At 48.1% G+C, this 20961-nt stretch overlaps 7 protein-coding genes across 7 annotated transcripts; 3 read left to right on the forward strand and 4 right to left on the reverse strand.

Moving 5' to 3' along the window:
- The first annotated feature begins 57 nt into the window (after window positions 1–57).
- DFJ58DRAFT_815369 (thymidylate kinase-domain-containing protein) lies at window positions 58–1005 on the forward strand. Its single transcript, XM_041391703.1, has 3 exons — window positions 58–225; window positions 278–386; window positions 441–1005. Exons 1-3 carry the CDS (start codon window positions 75–77, stop codon window positions 853–855), a joined length of 675 nt encoding a protein of 224 aa, XP_041237734.1. The 5' UTR covers window positions 58–74; the 3' UTR covers window positions 856–1005.
- A 120-nt stretch (window positions 1006–1125) lies between these two features.
- Window positions 1126–2033, forward strand: DFJ58DRAFT_815372 (thymidylate kinase-domain-containing protein). The gene is made up of 3 exons (XM_041391704.1): window positions 1126–1297; window positions 1350–1458; window positions 1528–2033. Exons 1-3 carry the CDS (start codon window positions 1147–1149, stop codon window positions 1970–1972), a joined length of 705 nt encoding a protein of 234 aa, XP_041237735.1. The 5' UTR covers window positions 1126–1146; the 3' UTR covers window positions 1973–2033.
- DFJ58DRAFT_815376 (UBC-like protein) lies at window positions 2034–3724 on the reverse strand. Its single transcript, XM_041391705.1, has 8 exons — window positions 3609–3724; window positions 3476–3557; window positions 3409–3422; window positions 3259–3351; window positions 3120–3194; window positions 3040–3068; window positions 2744–2888; window positions 2034–2585 (listed from the first exon to the last, which is right to left on the reverse strand). The coding sequence occupies exons 1-8, from the start codon at window positions 3633–3635 to the stop codon at window positions 2223–2225; spliced, it is 828 nt and encodes a 275-aa protein (XP_041237736.1). The 5' UTR covers window positions 3636–3724; the 3' UTR covers window positions 2034–2222.
- Window positions 3725–6338: 2614 nt separating this feature from the next.
- On the reverse strand, window positions 6339–8968 carry DFJ58DRAFT_846391 (uncharacterized protein; the record flags this gene model as incomplete). The annotated part of the gene is made up of 11 exons (XM_041393300.1): window positions 6339–6755; window positions 6806–6844; window positions 6894–7174; window positions 7225–7359; window positions 7401–7709; window positions 7759–7890; window positions 7955–8085; window positions 8142–8321; window positions 8377–8537; window positions 8638–8703; window positions 8807–8968. 11 exons carry the CDS (start codon window positions 8966–8968, stop codon window positions 6339–6341), a joined length of 2013 nt encoding a protein of 670 aa, XP_041237737.1.
- A 3586-nt stretch (window positions 8969–12554) lies between these two features.
- Window positions 12555–14147, reverse strand: DFJ58DRAFT_815406 (uncharacterized protein). The gene is made up of 6 exons (XM_041391706.1): window positions 14012–14147; window positions 13660–13940; window positions 13493–13612; window positions 13161–13441; window positions 13073–13111; window positions 12555–13023 (listed from the first exon to the last, which is right to left on the reverse strand). Exons 1-6 carry the CDS (start codon window positions 14053–14055, stop codon window positions 12652–12654), a joined length of 1137 nt encoding a protein of 378 aa, XP_041237738.1. The 5' UTR covers window positions 14056–14147; the 3' UTR covers window positions 12555–12651.
- On the reverse strand, window positions 13889–15147 carry DFJ58DRAFT_144476 (uncharacterized protein). The gene is made up of 4 exons (XM_041378865.1): window positions 14904–15147; window positions 14643–14848; window positions 14212–14587; window positions 13889–14147 (listed from the first exon to the last, which is right to left on the reverse strand). Exons 1-3 carry the CDS (start codon window positions 14928–14930, stop codon window positions 14278–14280), a joined length of 543 nt encoding a protein of 180 aa, XP_041237739.1. The 5' UTR covers window positions 14931–15147; the 3' UTR covers window positions 13889–14147; window positions 14212–14277.
- A 3560-nt stretch (window positions 15148–18707) lies between these two features.
- DFJ58DRAFT_668821 (glycoside hydrolase superfamily) lies at window positions 18708–20418 on the forward strand (the record flags this gene model as incomplete). Its single annotated transcript, XM_041382737.1, has 7 exons — window positions 18708–18882; window positions 18937–19182; window positions 19242–19404; window positions 19459–19575; window positions 19627–19826; window positions 19876–20095; window positions 20145–20418. The coding sequence occupies 7 exons, from the start codon at window positions 18708–18710 to the stop codon at window positions 20416–20418; spliced, it is 1395 nt and encodes a 464-aa protein (XP_041237740.1).
- Window positions 20419–20961: the final 543 nt, after the last annotated feature.

Raw genomic sequence — 20961 nt, forward strand, 5'->3', positions numbered from 1 at the left:
AGCGAACTAGATGCAATATAAAGAATACTGATCAAGGATGCGAACACTTGGAAACTACTCTTACAACAGCACTCATGGCAAGCTCAAAGCGCGGTGCATTCATAGTCATTGAGGGACTAGATAAATCAGGAAAGACTACCCAAGCCTCTATCCTTCACGACCGTCTTCAGGATCAGCGAGATGCAGGGGCTACAGCACCAAAGGTAGTCAAGCTACACTTCCCCGGTACATTTCCAATCCAATTCCCCATTCAAACTGAATACAAATGCATTCCCAGACCGTACGACAGCCATCGGCAAGATGATCGAAGCGTACCTCCATTCCGAGTCTGAGCTAGATGACCGCGCTATTCACCTGCTCTTCTCTGCTAACCGCTGGGAACTTGCGTAAGCACAATCCCTTCGCGTTCGATGACACCGTTTATATTTCGTTGCACACAGATCTACGATTTCAGCTCATCTTGCACAAGGGACGACCGTCCTCGCTGATCGATATTCGTTCTCTGGTATCGCATATTCAGTTCGTAAGGGACTACCGTACGAATGGTGTCGTGCTCCTGAGGTCGGACTGCCTGCGCCAGACCTTACACTATTCCTCAATATCAGTCCAGAGGTCGCAGCTACGAGGGGTGGGTATGGACTAGAGAGGTACGAGAAAGAAGAAGTGCAGAAAGGCGTGAGGCAGGTATTCGATCAGATTGGGCGAGCGGTGCAGGAACACGGCGAAAAGGGCGAGGGTAAGTGGGTGGAGATTGATGCAGGGAAAACAAAGGAAGAAGTTGCGGAAGATGTTTGGAATGCGGTGGAACCGCTTGCCAGCGGCGTTCAAGGATCTATCAGTGGGTTATGGGAATAAATAACTCTTTAATCCCAGATACGCGAGGTGGAAGCTGAGCGCACTGCGTTGTAAAATAGTCGAGAGCAAATATTACATGCCAACATCTGACAGTACACAGCTCTGCATTGTGAAATCTGAAACACAACAACGTTGTGGTGTGAGGGCACGGGAAGAGGAGCGGGAGAGACTCTCGGAAGCGAACTGCGATGAAGGGAAAGAATGGGCGTGACCATCTTTACGTATTATCTAATCTTATCACCGATCAGAACGCGCACATAACGCGACTTGGAAACTATTACAACAGCACTCATGTCAAGCTCAAAGCGCGGTGCATTCATTGTCATCGAGGGACTAGACAGATCCGGAAAAAGTACTCAAGCCTCTCTCCTCCACGACCGTCTGCAGGACCAGCAAGATACAGGGGCCACAACACCAAAGGTAGTCCTGCTAAAGTTCCCCGGTACATTTCCAATCCAATTCCCCACTCAAACTGAATACAAATTCATTCCCAGATCGCACAACAGCCATAGGGAAGATGATCGACGCGTATCTCCGTTCCGAGTCCGAGCTAGACGACCGCGCCATTCACCTGCTTTTCTCTGCTAACCGCTGGGAACTTGCGTGAGCATAATCACTGCCTTTGTCATCTCTTCGCGTTCAATGATACCGTTTGTATTTCTTTGCACACAGATCTACCATTATAGCTCATCTTGCGCAAGGGACGACCGTCCTTGCTGACCGATATGCCTTCTCTGGTATCGCATTTTCAGCTCGTAAGGGACTATCGTACGAATGGTGTCGTGCTCCCGAGGTCGGACTGCCTGCACCAGACCTTACACTATTCCTCAATATCAGTCCAGAGGTCGCGGCTGCGAGGGGTGGGTATGGGCTCGAGAGGTATGAGAAAGAAGAAGTGCAGAAAGGTGTGAGGCGGGTATTCGATAAAATTGGGCAGGCAGTGCAGGAAGAGGGTGAGGGCAAGTGGCTGGAGATTGATGCAGGGAAGACCAAGGAAGATGTTGCGGAAGAGCTCTGGAAAGCGGTGGAACCGCTTGCCAGCGGCGTTCAAGGATCTATCGGCAGGCTATGGGAATTAACTCTAATCCCGGGCCGGGATACCCAAGGTGGAAGCTGATCGCACTGCTTTGTAAAATAGTCGCGAGCAAACATTACATGCCAACATCTGATGAAAGAGACAGCTCTGTGGTAAAATGTTGAGTTGTTTACTTCAATGATGAAATCTGAAACACAAGCCGTGATACCTAAGTATGTATCCTCCATACATACTACATGATACAATTGGTCCATATATCTTTATTGTTATCCAATCATGAAAAAATGAGAAATGAAAAAAGGTACAGGGTAGCCCTAGTCCTCGATGTATGTCAAGGGCTCGATGATAGCCGCGATACAATGACTGCGAAAGCAATCAGTACACCCCATCTCCATTTTTCCCACAAAACCTGGCGCAGCTGCCCTGTCCACCCCTGCGGTGTCGTAGTCGGCTTGTTTGTAGATGTCAGACCGGTATTTACGACATCGCTTGCGTGCAACGTCGTCGTGGTAGCGGGAGCCTGTGCTTCTGGCCGTCTATCACATACCTGCGGCTGCGTGGCTGTGGTAGATCTTGAAATAGAGGGAGAAAACGGACTAGGGCTCATAGGTGAAGTCGGCGTGGCCACTATATCTGGTTTCCCTCTTTCCCGCTCGCCCATATTTGGTAGATCTCGGAGAGTATCCGTACAGTACTGCGGAAAGCGCGGCAGTGATCAGCGAACCAGGCACAAGTTGAAACCGACGGATACCAGTAACCCTCAGGAGCTTGGGTATGACACTCTGATCCGAATGAAACGGTACTCCTGTCCCTCCCGGGCTTCTCGTATCGTGGAGAAAATATGACACTCACGTCTGGGAAAGCTTCTCTAAATCTTGGCTGTGTTAAATTATGAGAGTGACTGCGAGTAGCATAGGCTCGTTTGTGACCGTCTGACGATGTCACTGAGCCGGTGGTCATCTCGTCGGAGAGCATGAACGACAGCAATCCTGTGAGTCTAAATGAACCTTGATGAGTAAGCGCTCAGGCGGGGAAGTCGGCGAACAGAAAAGACAACGATCGTGAGCATCAAATACCACTCTATCAATCATGCCTGGGTCCGGGGAAGAAAAAGAAACCGGGCCGTTAAAATCAAGTAGGACACTCACATCGTGGCGACACTCCAGGCGGGATTCCACTAATAATAACTCAGTGATGATGACCGTCAGGATGACTGAACATGACGCACGGTACCAGGATGGAAATCAGACATAGAGAAACAAATCTTCTTGTCAGGTTGGAATCGACCGGAAGGGGTAAACATCTGTTGCATCATATTCATCATAAGTCGTCGAAGATAACGATCATGTAAGTCAAGAAGAGCACACCTTGATGCCCGGTGGCTTGAAGGGGTATTCCGCAGGGAAAATGAGTACACCATGATACTCTCCGCCAGCAAAAGGCGAATCGGGAGGACCGCGCTGTATAACAGAAGTTGTTGAACAATAATAAAGGCGCTGTCCGCTCAAAGAACGCACGATAAGGTAATTCCCTGGATATAACGCTTCAAAAGCATGCTTCCGCGTGGAAGATACTGAAACTTACAAGTCAAGATGTTCTTTTCGTCTGGTGTTGCCCACACAAATGGGGGCGGCTCCTTCTGCATGCTCACAAACTCCTTGGCGAGCTGAATTTTGACTTATCAGCAACATCTTACGAATTAAATGTGGGTTCTTACACGTTTGTGGGCTGCTTTGCTTGCCATGATTGCGGGGTCGATGGGGTCGATGGGGGCTGTGGAGAGTGTAGGAGTTGTGGATGAGAGCCTGCGGGCGACTTGATGCTGGCCAAACCACCCGGCACACGCAACAAATAAGTACAAATATCCCGAACAATTTCTCCCAAGGCTCCACGCTTCCTTTAGGAGACTTTCAGTCTTTCACGGGCTGGTTTTTGTAATTCGCATGTACTTTATACCATTGTGCCAGCTGGCATGCTTTAACATTAACAGGTCTATGACAATCATGCCCTACTTCTTCGCAAAAATGGGAAATAATGCGAGGTCACTGGTACGTGGCCATGTTAACTTTCTTACGTCCGTACCTGGCGGCGACCCAGGGGCGTTTCCTATGTACATGGCGCTCGTAGGAGTCATGGGAATGCCACTGGCGCATTGGTTCGTTTTGACGATTCAGAGGTTTCCATGGTACGGCACTCAGATACTATGCTTGTGAAGCGATTTCTAACATGATCTCCACCAAGAGTGCTATCTCGGCTAGTGAAACTTCTTAAATGTTCCTATCGAACTGCTATGCACATTCTCTAGCCGGCTCTCTGCTTCTATTTGTGGTCGATATTTCGTGCAGACGCCGCTGTGTTCGGGTATCTCCTGGCCAACTCGCGAATCACAAGCCTGGCATACTAGTACTTGTCGAGTATCACTTAGCCACTGCATCGTGATGCACGTTGAGCTCGTATGAGTCAGCTTCGCTAGTAGGCTTCTTGGAACTTCACAACATGTCATTTCTACACAACTCAATCTTTTATAGCTCTCCTTCATCTCTATTGGTACAACAAGCACACGTGGATTCCGAACAAGCACAGCTCAATTGATGCATTGTGGAGGCGCTTAGCACTTGCATTCTCCCGGCTTGCAGGCGCACCTGTATATTCTAAGTCAGCCACCGTGCACAAGAACAAAAGACACCGTTACTCACGTGCTGCCGCACCCACAGGTGGTCGTCGAGTCGTTGTGAGAAACAGGGACTTCAGTGACCTGCAAAGGAAGATTAGGCAAGGAAATGCCTGCAAGAGGTCGTGCGTACAGTGAACATATTGGATGGATTGATGCTGATGCTGGGTTGTTGTCAAAAGTCTTTAGAGATTGTGCTGAATTACGGACACCTTTATACTCCAGTGTGTATGGCCTTGTTAGCAATTTCTTGAAGAGGATATTCCATTCAGTTTGCTGTCTTTCGGTTTGCTGCCTTTCCGGAGGTGGGTAATCATTGATCGACCCACCGTTGCCTACCATCATCCAATCACGCAACTTGCCGCACTGATCTAGCAATCCATCAAATGCCTCAGAAGCCACTCTTCAAAATACCTCATGATCATACAACGAACTGATTATCTGGAGAATAAGGCCCGAGTACCGAAGGACGACTGATGACAAGGAAGAAGCGCCATTGTGACGGTTCTAGTTTTTCCGCACCCTTGCTGCCATGGAGCCTAGTTCCAGACTGATGAAAAACGCTATGATCGCGTACTGATCTACCAATCAGTCAAATGCCTCAGGAGCTGCTTTTTGATGAGTGTTTCATGGAGCGAACGTGCCAACTTATTTTTGAAGTTGTATTATGCTGACCTACCTGAGTTGATTGCACAGCCTCATCATGTTCTCCCGAGAGTGAAGCTTCGCTCAGCGGCTCGGCGCATGCCGTTTTCTTCCACGTATCCAGGCTTCGATCAGTCTTTGTGATCGTTATCGTGAGTTCATACTTTACTATTTGGATTGCCATCTTCACGTGACTGGACCCGGGAGCGCCCAGGCCCCAGTTGTCGCCGCAGAACGGTAAAGGATTGACGATAAAGGACCCTTATTTTGAATTAGTACTAGTCCACCCGACAAAGATCTCTATACATATAAGAGTCAACATCAAGTGCGCATCACAGAACATCCAATCGGAGCAGTCCGCACGCGATATAATTAATACTCATGATCGCGGGTTAGGGTGCCGCGTTTCAAGTTTCCTCATTTAAGCAATATACTTGTAGGGCATTCATATAACTTTAGATCAACTTTCACTGCGGACCCCATAATGCCTCGTGTAAAGCATGAAGATCAACTGATTGCATAATCACTTACTCGAGATGGTGAAAAACGTACAGAAAATCGCTCACCCTCAGGTCGTGCCGGCGCCGCCATTCGCTCGAAGCACTAGCGATACTTCTTGCACGATCCATAAGTAACACTTAAATCAGAAACAGCACGTTCCTAGCTAGGAAGCACTATTCCAAAGGGAACGTCTGATTCAGAGCTTTTAGATCACTGTCAAGACCTTGCAGAAAAATAGCCTGAGCTCAACTGTGAGTCGCACATTTTGTAATACATTATACGGTTCTGTAATTGTAATCACAACAAGCTTCCACTGCGCACAAACCAGGCGCGACATGTGGGCAGACACCAAGAACTATTGCTATTTGACAGCTGGTCACTGGGGTGTGCATGCAGCGGTGTCCAGGCAGCTCGGATCCGGGCAGACTCTGCGCCTGACCAAGGTAAGCGGAACTCTTTTGTTTGTCCAGCTCCACAAGTAAATGGAAGCGGTGAGACGAAAAAAAAAGAAATCTGATTTACACATCGACATGAAAGTACATAGCTGTAATGTGACAATTGAATAAGGACTACGTTCACCGTGACATATTACATGCAACAGATCTGGCAATTCAATCACTATAAACGGTATCAAGGTTCCGCAGACTTTGGCAGAGGTTCCGGAACCACAGTGACCAGTCTCTTGCTCATTCTCCTTCCCATTTTATCAGGTACATCTTCAAAGCGAACGGTGACGTCCTCGCTAGTGTATTTGTTTCTTTCACCTTCGTGAAGGTATGATTCAAGTCTTCCGCCAGATGCCGCGATGACGAGATCAACGGGATCAGAAAAGTCGAAAGATGGATCGGAGGCATGGATTTTTTCTTGGATGAGGCTGTACCCGGCAGCTATTAGGGTGGCGCCCCAGATCATGGTGATCACCACAAGCAAAAGGATATACGTGTGGGCTTGGCTTCGCCAGCCGTACGTCGTGATATACATCATGCCGTTTGTCAACGTCGTCATATTCGACGGAACTCCCGAAGCAGAGTATCCGGAGCGAAGTTGCTAGATGCAGTTTTCAATGATATCCACGGAATGCATGAAAAGTTGCTTACAGTGGAGGCGAACTCTGTAACACCGCGCCAGTAATCTTCCTGCAAAGCAGTCAGTCATGTTCATATCAGAGGAAGCGGAAATAATCACCAGTTCGCTGTACATGGTTGATACATTGCTGGTACCATACGCGGTCAAAAAGTCACCAATTGTATTTGTGGTCATGCCTTGGTTCGCCCCCGATTGATAAGCCATCACGGTTGCAATGTACTGAGACAAAGGAAAATTCGGACTGCTTGTCGATGTGTCAATCCGATCGACAGATATGATGCCTCCATTATAAGTGACGTTGACTGTGGTTAGGTAGGGGACGACCTCGCAAACGGTCGTTGGCAGAAAGTCGTACTTGTACAAGCCAGCCATAAAAACATCTGCAAAAAGTTTACTCGCAAGATACCCAGAAATATAACAAAAGTCGTACCAAACTTATATGGGTTGAATGTCGAGTTTTGTGGGTTGGGACATACAACAGTGGGGAGAAATCCCTGGGTTACATTGTCCATCTGACCGCTCGCATTGCCAGCGGTGAAGTAGAGCTGTGTATTTAAACCTGGGGCTGATTAGCCGTGGACAAGTTCATGGCAGAGATGAACGTACTTCCGGAACAATTCACACCGGCTTCCCACGTGAAGAACGTGAAGTCCAGTGGTCCTTGTGTCACATTTGGTTGGACAATAAATGTATTTTGACTGCGGTCAATCGGCTGGCATGAAACATTTGCTGTGACACCCTGCTGTGTAACAGTGTAGTTCTTCGCAATGCCTTGAGTGCCTGCATCGCGTCCGAGGCGTCCCCAGTCAAAAGTGGTATTAACCGGTACTTGTCCCCCAGTGAACGCCAAGCCAACGTCAGAACCCGGTGGGTTTGATGATCCAGAGTACTCCTCTATCGCAGGAAGAACTCCACCTTTCAAATTTCAAGTGAGCCCATCATCTTTGAGTGCCGAGGTACTCACCAGTCGACTGATTGTATGAAACTCCATTGAAGCTGAATATACTACTCGTTTGCACACCACCTTGATCGTCAACCGCAGCAATACCACTGAGGAGAGTCAAGACGTTGATGGTTTGAAACCCAGGTGCTTGTACTGGAACGGTTCCTCTTGAGCACCCCAACTATTGCTGGCCATTGAAATTGAAACAGTGACATACCAGTGTTCGCTTCCTGGGCATTGAGGTCCGTACTCAGCTGATTTACAAATGCAACAGATCCCAAGTCTAGTTCCGTTCCGAACGTTGCCACAGGCCACTGGACAAGGGTGGGGAGGAGTAAAGTGCTCCAACTATATGAACCAGCGTCAAAGATATCTTCATTGGGTTCGTTGAGAATAGTGCATACCTCGTGTTCAGAAATGTGATCACCGCATAAACGGCCAACGTGAGGGCCGACAACTTGAGAGATCTCCATCGTAATACCCAGGTCGGCCTGCTCAGCGCTATTGCAGTGCGAAGCTTGAACAGTGTCATCGGCCCTGAGAGGTGGTGCCGAAGCGCTTCTTTAACCGCAAATGTGAAGAACCTGTGCAATAACAGAAGGGTGAGGTTTCGGATTGGATATGTAGAGGAAGATGTACATCGAAGTAATGATCGACAAGGTAGTTGAGATCAGCGTAACTATCAAGGTTAGCTCGGTCGGATACTCTACGATCAGACGAACGATATGATCGGGTAGTGCGAGAACCCCTGTGAATAAAATTCCTCCGGTGAAGCCCCATGCGAAACCCATGATGACAGTCTGCCCGAAGATAGTCACGAGGAGCAGAGTAGTGGGACTCAAGCGCTGCGAGATAAAGCCTAATCAACGAGGCACTGGAGAGTTATGGAGGTTGGCTCACAATTTTGACAAAGTTTGCGAAGTGCATCTCGAAGGTAGAAGCACGGAATGGGCTCCGTGAGGACGTCTGTCCGATATCTTCAAGTTAAGTATTGCTGCAGGGCGCTATTCACTCGGTGCATGTGTACCACGGAAGGCAAGAAGCAAGGAAGCGAATTAGGTCTACGTACCCTGCTGTCACCTGTGTGAAGAGGCGCTAGTAAGAAGCAACGAACCATCGGACTTCCTTGCAGAACCGAAGAGGCTGAAGCCTTATCACTTGTTTGGCGCGCTAGTACATGCCCCGCTGGTCCCAGGACCTGGGTGTCACCTTCGTAATCTATCAGAAACATGATGAGATACGACGAACCTACCGCCCCGTGATTCACGACAACACGTTCGACATGATTAGCGCGCGCATGCCGAAACGCAAAGAGGAAACAAAGTCCCGGAAAGTTCAAGCTGATTAATGACAAAAAAAACGTAAAGATGGGACCAAGTTATGTACTAGCCTGGACTGGCGCATCATGTGCCCTAAGGAAGTACTTCAGTATGCCAGAGCAGTACTAATATGCCTGGCACGAATCACGATTGGCAGCGTCGTTCTAATCTTGTCCCTCGTCTGGGATACAGATCTGCACTGCTGAAAGCTCCTTCAAGTTGATGCAGCTATTCGCATGGGCCCGAGTCGCCGACTGGGAGGATTGGCGGGCCGAGTTCAATTGTAAATTTATATGTTCCACTAGATTCCTGTCCAATATGATGGATCGGGACCTGGGGATGCAGGAGTACTTGGGTGTCTGAGTAAGTAGTCAGGAAATCATCAAGTGACTGCAAATTAAGGTTCAGGAAACGTTTACTAATATATTTATAAGCGCCTGCCGTGGTCAGCGACCAAGCTGCCGTCATTGATATACTTACTTGTACTAGTCAAGGGATGACAGGACTCCGAGTCTGCGCTATGTATTCTCAACAGAACTCGACTGCTATACTTGGAGGCCCAACCACGCAAAGAGCGCCACCGCCGAATCTTCAAATCTCAGTGATCCTATTGGGACAGTCGTACAGGTTACCATTAAAAGTAGAAACTCAAGGTAAAAACAAACAACAGCGGAGATAGTTTTGTGCTGTTCTTAGAGTCTTAACTGTCTCCAGCTCTTCGAAGGAGGATGATATCACGGTGACCGTGCATAACTTAACTTAGACATGACTCGGACGCGTGCTGGCGAGCTCGGCTATAGGTGAGCCTACCCTTACTATTCATTTGCCTTCGCAGTCGGCCATAGGCTACTCCTTCAGCACGTAAATATTGATATGAAAAACTTTTAAAGCGAGTCGTCATTCAATTGAAAGACCTGCTGAGATACACTTTTGTTAGCGGTAAGGAACAATTCACTTACCATAAATGGTTCGAAAATCTAAACTGAATATGGAACTACGTTTATTACAATCATGTAGTTTCCAGAGTGACGTAAGCGCGGACAATGAAATCAATTTTACTCACTGTCAGCGAAGATAAATGGGTGTTTTAGTACTTCGAGACCGCGGACGGTCGTTTTTGTAAACCAGGCAAACTTCCATAGCTGCAATTCAATGACTGTAGCCCTTTCACGATCCATACTCATTTTACGTTGTGCAAGGACACTATGATTGCCCTTTCACACGTACTACTCAAATAGACGCTCCAGCAGCCTCGAACGAAGTCAATGCCAATGTGGGGTACAAAGAACCGCTAATGTGGCTCATACGCACGCGCTGCGGGACCGAAGCTCTCCGCTACAACCGAAGGTTAGAAAGTAAGGTGACCACCATCATGATATGGATCATACCGAGTTGCACTGCCTCAATGATGTTGGCGCTCAAGAAAGTCCGTGAGAGATCCGTTATCATCAACTCATGGACAGATCATTGCGAGAAGTTATTTCCCACTCCGAAGAGTGGAAGAATTCGAGATTGACTTGACCTATAACATGCAGCACTTAACAAGGTGAGCCTAGTATTTAGCGATGTGCGTCATCTTGCGAACTCACTGATTCTGCATGTAACAGCAATTGAAACAAACGATCATGCATGGGAGCATTTGGTCAAAGCTGCCGTACACCGTGCTATACACAATGCTAGGCCACGAGCACTGTCTCCGTGTCTTGAGAATACACGAACCACCGTTCTGACGAGCATCAGGCACTGCAGATAGCACATGAGAAGAGCCGAAAGAATACCTGGTTGCACAGTTTTCCAGGCTCAGGGAAAACGTCCATCTTATTCACGATTGCGGACGAAGCACAAAGACGTCTTTCCGGAACTTTTTTCTTCTCGCATAGCAACGTGGATACAACGGTGTGCGCCCTTGCATTCCCGTTGGTCAAAAGTGAGATCATCGAAATCTGACATTTCTAATGATCCTGCGTGTGGAAGTATACAACATTCACTTGCGCGAAAGAAAAAGGGAAGTTTCGAGTGCGTTCAATGCTATAGATGCTGTGTGTCCTTGATCGTCGACTAGCCCCTTTGTCCGCTCGCCACGCCCTCTCTTTCCCCTCTCAACACACCCATCAACGCCCTCGCCGCCGAGCTCTCTCTACCACCAACCTTATCCCCCCAAGAAGGCGGACGTACATTTTGATCATCCCGAGAAGACAACAAAGAAGAGTGCATACTCCCCTCCCTCTCACTCCCACTTTCTCCATTCCTTCCCCTCGTTCGCGCACCAAGCACAAGCGAAAATCACCTCCCCCACCTCCATGCGAATTCCCAACAGGAGCAGGCACCGTTTGCACAGCTACCGCAGGTAACGAGAACCGTTTCTTCTCTCTTTTCGTGTGCATAGGCTCGCGTTCGCGGGGTTGTCTTGGGCGTATCTCGTCATGATATTCCTCTTCTTGAAGCCCATCATGAATCTCCCCCCTTTCGCCGTGGTGCACATCCTCTCCCACATGCACGCCTTGCACCCCACTAGTATTACTCACCTCTTTGAATTCCGGCAGCTGACATATTTGCTTGGAGCATAGTGACAGTAAATGACATGCGTCCTGAAAGTTTAATATAAGGCCACTTTGCCGACAAATCTCTGTAGCTATTTTTTGTGTCTCCAGTGTCATCCAATGATGAGCCGGAAAAGTGATAGGGCCCGATATCGAGAATGACCTCGAGATGAGCTCCAAGTTTGTGCGAGTGCAGGATGAACTGACGCTCTCCAACAACTTTTCCAATACCTGTCCAGTTACTTACTTGCGCGATCTTCTTAAAGTCACCTTTCCTTCGTTAGATTGCATGTCTAAAACGCGCGGCGGGAACGGCGGACCGGTGGAGGCAAGCCTCACACCGGGGCATTCATGAATCTAGAGGTGCGGGGGGGCACAGGGGCCCCCAAGACTAGATAGTATTGTCTTACATAGAGTTACACTCTCAAAGACACAAATTTGGATTTAAAATAAAATAAAAAAACTTTTCCAATATATCAGGCTGTATGACTGAGCATCGGGGAATCGTCGAGCTCAAGCAGAAGCGTTCGCCTGTCAGCGCTTCAGCGCTCAGCAGTGGTGACGTGAACAGTGTAGAACGATTGATCACTCACTCTCAGGTCGTGCCAGCGCTGCCATTCGCTCAAAGCACCGGCGATCCTTCCTGCACAATCTATAAGCATTAAAGTAACACTTCATACACCGGAAACAGCACGTTCCTAGCTAGGAAGCACTATTCCAAAAAAAATCTGACTCAGAGTTTTTAGATCACTGCCAAGAACCTCGCCGATGTAACATGGTCAGACTGCCGCCCGCATAACCGTTACACCAAAAGGTGAAATACTGAAAGCTTAGCTTTCAGCATCAGCGACAGTATATGTACTGATTATGAGAACTCAGGTAAGCCGGCGTGCTTACACCCGAGTCGCAGAAAAGTAGACTCCTGCCACTGATGCTCGCGCCCCAACATCCCGATAGGAAAGGTGATCATAGTGAGATTATTAGGTGCAACAGATCTACATAGTAATTCGATCACTACAACAATATCAAGGGGCCGCAGTCTTTGGTAGGGTTTCCTAAATTACAGTGACCAGTCTCTTATCGTTTCCCTCTCCTTCAAAGCGAACGGTAGTGTCCTCGCTAATGTATACTCCTTTTTTCTCATCACCCTGAATTCGTGATTCATATCCTCCGCGATACGCCACGATGGCGAGCTGAATGGGATCAGAAAAGTCGAAAGATGGATCGGAGGCATGGATTTTTTCTTGGATGAGGCTGAACCCGGCGGCTAATACGGTGGCACCCCAGATCACGGTGATCACCACAAGCAGAAGGATATACGTGTAGGCTTTGCTTCTCCAGCCGTACGTCATGATATACATCGTGCCGTTCGTCGGCCTCGTCATATCCGACGGCACTCCCAAAGCAGAGTATCCGGAGCGAAGTTGCTAGATCCAGTTTTCAATAATATCCACGGAATGCATGAAGGTCGCTTACAGTAGAGGCGAACTCCGCAATACCGCGCCAGTAATCTTCCTGCAAAGTAATTAGTCATGTTCATATCAGAGGAAGCGGAAATGGTCACCAGTTCGCTGTACATGACTGATATATTGTTGGCACCGTACGCGGTCAAAAAGTTACCAATGGGATTCGTGGTCATGGCTTGGTTTGTCGTCGCTTGATAAGCCATCACAGTTGCAATGTACGGAAGTAAAGGAAAGTTCGGACTGCTTGTTGATGCATCAATCCGATCAACAGATATGATGCCTCCATTATAAGTGACGTTGACTGTGGTCAGGTAGGGAACGACCTCGCAAACGGTCGTTGGCAGAAAGCTGTAGCCGCCCAAGCCAGACATAAAAACATCTGGAAACAGTTTACTCGCAAGACACCAAAAAGTATTAAAAAAAGCCGTACCAAACTTATATAAGTCAGATGTCATTAAGTTTGGGTTGGGACAGACAACAACGGGGAGAAATCCCTCGATTCCAACGTTGTACTGACTACTCACAGTGAAGTAGGGCTGGGCATTCGTATCTGGAGCTGATTAGTTGTGGACGACTGCATGGCAGAGATGAACGCACTTCCGGAACAATTCGCAATGACGTCCGACGCGATGAACGTGATATTCGGTCCGATTTGCGTCTGTGTTGAGTTGAGAGTAAATGAATTTTGACTGCGGTCGATTGGCTGGCATGAAACATCTGCTGTGACACCCTGTTGTGTAACAGTGTAGTTCTGCGCAATGCCTCTAGTTCCAGTATCGCGTCTGTTTGGCCAGTCGGGATTGGTATTAACCGGTACTCGTCCCCCAGAGAACTCCAGGCCGACGGCAGAGCCCGGCGGGTTTCGATGATCCAGAGTACTCCTCTATTGCAGGAAGAACTCCACCTTTGGAATTTCAAGTGAGTCCATCATCTTTAGGTACCGAAGTACTCACCAGTCGACTGATTGTATGAAACTCCGTTGAAGCTGAACATACTACTTGTTTGCACGCCGCCTTGATTGTCAACCGCAGCAATACCACTGAGGAGAGTCAAGACATCGATGGTTTGAAACGCAGGTGCTTGTACTAGAACGGTTCCTCTTGAGCACCCCAACTATTGCTGGCCATTGAAATTGAAATAGTGACATACAAGTGTTTGCTTCCTGGGCATTGAGGTCCGTACTCAACTGGTTTGCAAATGCAACAGATCCCAAGTCTAGTTCCGTTCCGGACATTGCCACAGGCCATTGTACAGGGGTTGGTAGGAGCAAAGTGCTCCAACTGTACAAACCAGCGTCAAACATATCTCCATTGGGTTCATTGAGAATAATGCAGACCTCGCACTCAGAAATGTGGCCATCGCATAAAACGCCAACGTGAGGGCCGCCAGCTCGAGATATCTACGTGATCGCGGCAATACCCAGGTCGGGATGCTCAGCGCTATTGCCATGCGAAGCTTCAACAGTGGTATCGACCGTCCTGAGAGGTAGTGCCGAAGCGCTTCTTTGATGGCAAATGTGAAGAAGCTGTGTGATAACAGAAGGGTAAGATTTCGGACTGGATATGTAGAGGAGGACGCACAAAGAAGTAATGTTCGACAAGGTAGTTGAGATCAGCGTAACTATCAAGGTCAGCACGGTCGGATACTCTACGATCAGACGAACGATATGATCAGGTAGTGCAAGAACCCTTGTGTACAAGATTCCTCCGATGAAGCCCCATGCCAAACCCATGATCACGGTCTGGCCGAAGATAGTTGCAAGGAGCAGATTAGTAGGACTCGAGCACTGAGAGAGAAAGCCTAATCAACGAGATCCCGGAGAGTGAAGGGGATTGGCTCACGATTTTGACAAAGTTTGCTAAGTCCATTTCGAAAGTAGAAGCGTGGAATGGCGATAAAGACGTCTGTCTGACATCTTAAGTATTGCTGCAGGGCGTTATTAACTCGGTGCATGTGTACCACAGAAGGCGAGAAGCAAGCAAGCGAATTCAAGTTAGGTCTAGGTACCCTGCAATCACCTGTGTGAAGAGGCGCTAGTAAGAAGCAAGGAACCATCGGACCTCCTTGCAGAACCGAATTGAAGAGGCTGCTTACTTACCACCTGATTGGCGTGCTAGTACACGCCCCGCGGGTGTGCTGGGCCCCACATCCGGGGACCTAGTTCTCGTCTATACCTCTTTCAGCAACTTAGACAACTGAACACTCTCAGAGAACTAGTTCGGCATCTTCCTCAGCGCCTTCATGATGCAGGACTTGGGTGCTGCCTTCGTAATCCATCAGAAACGTGATGAGATACAACAAACCTACCGCCCCGTGTTTCTCGGCAACACATCGAGATGATTGGCGCGCACATGCCGAAAAGCAAAGAGGAAACGAAGTCCCGGAAAGTTCGAGCAGATTAATCGCATAGTATGAAAGAGAAAAAAACGTAAACTTGAAGCCAACTCGAACTTGAAGTTATGTGCTAGTAACCTAGACTGGCAATGTGGCACATCATATGACTCGGAAATACTACTTAGACTAGCACGAATCAACAGGACTCGAGTCCCGACTACTGTACTTGGAGGCCCAACCGCGCAAGAGCGCTCCCACTCAACTCCCATTGAATCTTCAAATCTCAGTCACTGCGATCCTATTTGGGCAGTCGAGACTCGAGATAGTTTTGCGCTGTCCTTAGAGTCTTGACTGTCTCCAGCCCTTCGAAGGAGAAACTGGCTATATTTACTATCTAGAGCAGGGTCATGGTGATATCACGGTGAGCGTGTATAAGTTAACTTAGACGTGACGCATGCTGCCAGTGGCGAGCTCGGCTATAGGTGACCGTATCCTTACTATGGCCTTCAAAGCTTCACAGCGCCTGGCGACTATCGAGACCTTACTCCTTCAGCACGTAAATATTGATCCGAAAAGCAGTCGTCATTCATCGAGTTTTAATTGGTTTAAACAAGTTGAATCAACGGTCGCACATCGGCTCAGGCCACATTGTGCACACGCGTCGTGACGCTCTTCATTATCTCTCAGCGTTTAAGCACTCTGTTGCTTGCGCACATTTTGCGCCTGGAAGACTCGTGCTGAGAGTAATATACCGGTAATGAACCATCGATTCACTTAATTGTCCGAAAATGTCTAAACTGATTATGGAGTGACAGAAAATGTCAGAAATGGACACAATTTTGTACACCGTGCTACACACAATGCTGGGCCACGAGCATTGTCGATCCGTGTCTTGAAAATACACGAAACACCATTATGACGAGCATATGCATGAGAAGATCCAAAAGAATATCTGATTGCACGGTTTTCCAGGCTCAGCAAAAACGACCATTTTGTTCACGATTGCGCCGGACAAAGCATTGCAAGGACTTCTTTCCGTAATTTTCTTCTGATAGCAACGTGGATACAACGCGTTATATCTGCACATTTTTAGCTGGCGCTTGTGCGTTACGCGCACTTCGTGTTTGCAAGAACCACTGGGAGTTCAAGGTGATTCATTAAACACTAAAATGGTGTGATCTGTGCTACCTGCCACCAAGTTGCTGAACTATAACGCCTACCCGGCGCACGTGTGTCCATGCGGACAGCATGGCATCCGAGTCTCGACAAGGTTTGATATCTGTAAAGTACGGTTGTTCCTAGACGGCCCTGTGATAGGTCCAGTGCCGAACACATCAGGCCCAGACCGAGAAAGTCAGAAGGAGGACGAGGCTGAGATGAAGGAGATGAGGATGATAATTGCCAGGCGACAAGATTGTCGGGTGAGTCAGAGCTTGTACCTTGAATTCAGCATAAAGCATTACACCTCATGAAAGATGAGTGCAGAGACCCTCGATAATGCCGCTGAGCCCTCTAAAGATTGGAGCTACAAGTGCCCCGAAATTCTTCGGGTCGAGAAGAGTCAGTTGCCACTTGGGATGGACGAGGGTTGACTGGTTTATCTTGGATCCCGTAGTTGGATGCAATTATGGTGGATCAGGGCAGTCCCTTGGACAGATGTGCAGAGAGTGTATCAGCTGCCAGTGAGCTGTGTCGTTGGGTTCAGATTCCAGAACTTCAACCGTTCAAGTTGGAGGACCTAGTCACGTGAATTGTCAATGATGACACATCAAGCTGTGTTCTTTCTGCACACCTAAACGCAGCCGAACATCCGAAAGAGCTACTGCCACTAGCACACTAACTCAACATCTCATTTGTTTCATGCCACTTGAAAATTGAAATTATATCTTTCAGGGCAGGTTTTTTCACTGGTGACATGAAGTCTTTCTCTGCATGCAGTTTGGAGGCTTTTCCTCACAGCTCAGTGACATAGTACTGTGCAGCTGTGGGGGCGCCGGGCTTCTTGCAAAGGTTGGCACAATGGCAATATCACTCCATTCGTAACTGATCTTTGACTCGGCATCTGAGTTACTTTGAACTTATCTTGAGTCTCCTCCGAGTATTGTTCGAGGTCATGTCACTCAATGGACATGTGGCGAACTTTTCGATAAACTCCAAGTCTGCGGTAAGCTCTCAACCTGAACCACCTCCGTCGACGCAGCCTGGTCGGTCCAACAACCATGGTGTGTTTACTGTTCCGCTCATTTGTACTACTTGTAGTTAAGCTGCGCCGTTATACCAGAAACAGTGTTGTTTTGTGCTAGTTGAGTGCCAGTTTTCCTCAAGTTGAAAACGAGTTATCTTCTCAGACTCTACCTGACTTTGTGTCGGTCCACGAGGCAGATATTCTGTGGCGCAACAAGACACAAGGTGATGGCCCTTTCGCACTGGAATGTATTCCTACCCTTGCATTCCCGTCGGTCAAAAGCGAGATTATCGAAACCTGACATTATAATGATCCTGCGTGTGGAGGTATATGACATTCTAAGAATAAGGAAGGTTTCGAGCAATCGAAGTTAGAACACAAATATACAGGTATGCGCGTAGTCCGTGCATGCCTCACCGCGGAGGGCCATTGGGCATGTACATACTGCCATCGCTATAAATGTGAGAATTCCTCCTTTTGAATACTCATTATGCCATAAAGTTTGACACAAGCGCCAGTATTTTGCAGCCGAAGGGCAATCTAGTCGAGAGCGCCTCTACAATGCTCAGGGCTACATCCCCATGTGTGCACGACTCGAAATATCGAAAACCCTAACGGCGGCTTCTGGGTTTGAGACATTAAATTGTTCCGAGTCAGCGCAAGTGCTTTACTGTCAGTGCACATTGGCCAATTGTGACGTAAATTTCAGATGATCTATGTATCATGATCCGGGCTAGCGGCGCACCACTGCCCACCTGGAAGACGCCCCCTTTCTTCTGGTGAAGGGTTTGTCCATGCGTGTGTGATGCTGAAAGAATCTGATTGACGCCTGAGCGGAAGCGAATAGACCCATCTTGCAACATCCGTGCTGTGCCGTACCCCCATGCGCGACCCACCTGGTAGATGGTGTTATAAATTTGAACGGATGCCTGGGTGAGCACCAGCTTCCTGCTACCCTCCGTTCTCGCTGAGCAATGGTTGCCATGCACCTCTTTTCATATTTTTGGCTTTTAGCTTCTATCTGGTCATGTCTGGCTGCAGCTCCCCCAAGGACGATCTCCAAGAGAGGTAACAGCTCATTCGTGAGCTCTAGCGAAGATGGATTTTCTGTCAATGGAAGGTAAGAATGATTCTTTTTATCAGCATATGGTGTACAAACACATCGCACCATAGCTCACTTAGATTCGTCGGGACCAACTTGTACTGGCTGCCGACGTTGGAATCGAACGATGACATCTGGAATGTGCTGAAGAACATATCTGATACCGGTATCAAGGTCATCAGGATTTGGGCATTTAACGGTTCGTCCATCGTCTGTCTACCGAGGTTCGCGATTTTAATGTCTTAATTGCCAGACGTGGAAATCATTCCGGAGAGTGGAACGTGGTTTCAGTTGGTACAGAACGGCACTACTACAATCAACGACGGACCGACTGGACTGCAGAAACTTGATACAGTGGTTCAAATGGCAGAACGACAAGGGCTATATGTTATCATGTCACTAACGAATAACTGGAATCCGGTACCTGACACAACATCTTCTGACATTGCATCACGTGATGTGCTTGATGTTCCGCGTAACACTCTTTCAAACGACTATGGTAAGCCAATACTGCACTTGATGTTCGATCAGACCTTGGACCAATCGACGTTTTTACAGGCGGTATGGATCTATATGTCCGTCAGTTCGGACTTCAGGACCACGACGATTTCTACACGGACGACAATATCTTGACCGCCTTCCAGAATTACACCAAGCAGATCGTATTACGCTATCTCAACAGCCCTGCTGTGTTCAGTTGGGAGCTTGCAAATGACGCTAGGTGAATCGCCCTGTGTATATGCTGCCTTGGAACATGCCCCTTATCATGTGTCAGATGCAACTCGACCCTGCCCACTAGTCCAACGTGTACCACACAAACCGTCACAAAGTGGCACGCTCTGATGGCTGAATTCATCACGTCCATTGATCCCAACCACATTGTCTCTGCAGGGTAAGTATCACTCGGTGTCGCTTCAGGGTTGTGATTCTCAATTTTCCGTAGAACATCTGGATTCCAATGCACAAATTGTGCGAAATTGTACCCCATTACACCAAGAGCTTCGCCTACGCCTTCGCCCTCTCCCGCACCTGGAAAGAAGCGCAGCAGAGTCATCCCTTTGGCACGAGAGCAGATCACAAGGCAGCGTGCTGAGTCGAGACGCCAAAACAGGGCAGCCGCTGAAGATCACTGGGTATCTACAGGTGCTTTGGTCGATGTCATCGAATTGCAATGTTTCTTATCATTTTTCAGCAACGCGAGAAGTTTCCAGCTCGATCGGCCCCACAACGGATGGTTCATATGGTGTCGACAGCCAGGACATCCTTAACATCCCCAACATTGGCTTCGGTTCTTTCCAAGTATTTCCCGACCAGAACACGTACGGTCCCGATGACCCAAACCTTGACCCCGTCCAAAACAAGATCAACTCGAGTCTTACGTGGATTCAGCAATCAGCTCAGTTTGCTGCCGTGTGAGTTGAAGTCTGGCTCAGTCAATGGCTAAACTTACATTCCTTTCAGCGTTGGAAAGCCTCTTGTCCTCAACGGATTTGGTCTAGTCACCCAATCCAATTTGAACGACTACGTCCCGTTCAACATGACTTGTGCTCCTTACGCATCTAGTAAAGGTAATATTGTCGTAGTTCAGCGGTTGACAACAATGTACTCATGTTCCTATCCCCGCAGCGGTTATGGGTGTCACCGCAGCAGTTATAGGATGCCACCACGACGACAAATTTTGCCAATAACACGCAACAAGAACAGGGTTACAGCTCAGTTTTTGCAGAGTGCGTAAATACAAAAGTGACAATGTCCGATCATGCTAAACTCTATTGCAGTGGGCAACAGCGCTGGATTGGGAGGCACCATGCAATACCAGGTCAATACTTCCCTTCCTTATGATGTATTTGTTTGACGCCCGTTGTAGTATGGCTCGACGGGCATTACCCAGCCAAGCACCACCACCCAGTTAGACAAAACCAACCGCACAGCGGCAGCGACGGGGGATTCACCTAACGATGGTTACTCCATGTACGCACTACATTATGACATCAATAGACACCTAGCTCACTCAACCTTATAGTGCTAACAACACAGCCATTCAACAAATTCTGCAGCAGGGCGCGCTGGCGATGACTGTAGGTTCGTGAGGACTATTGATTCTTGTTTGCTGTTTTTCCCTTTTGTGTATCGGTTCCTTTGCTCCAGAGACAATTACCAGGACCCTCAGATTAGCCTATGCCTGTTTTCTTTCTATTTTCTTTTTTTCGTCACTCTGCATTTTGGCTCAGATTTTGGTTCTCATTTGAACTTTTCTCCTCGTACTTTGTTACACAAT

This window comes from Suillus subalutaceus (assembly GCF_016647625.1).
Source record: "Suillus subalutaceus strain FC151 chromosome Unknown DFJ58scaffold_170, whole genome shotgun sequence".
NCBI classification, from domain to species: domain Eukaryota; kingdom Fungi; phylum Basidiomycota; class Agaricomycetes; order Boletales; family Suillaceae; genus Suillus; species Suillus subalutaceus.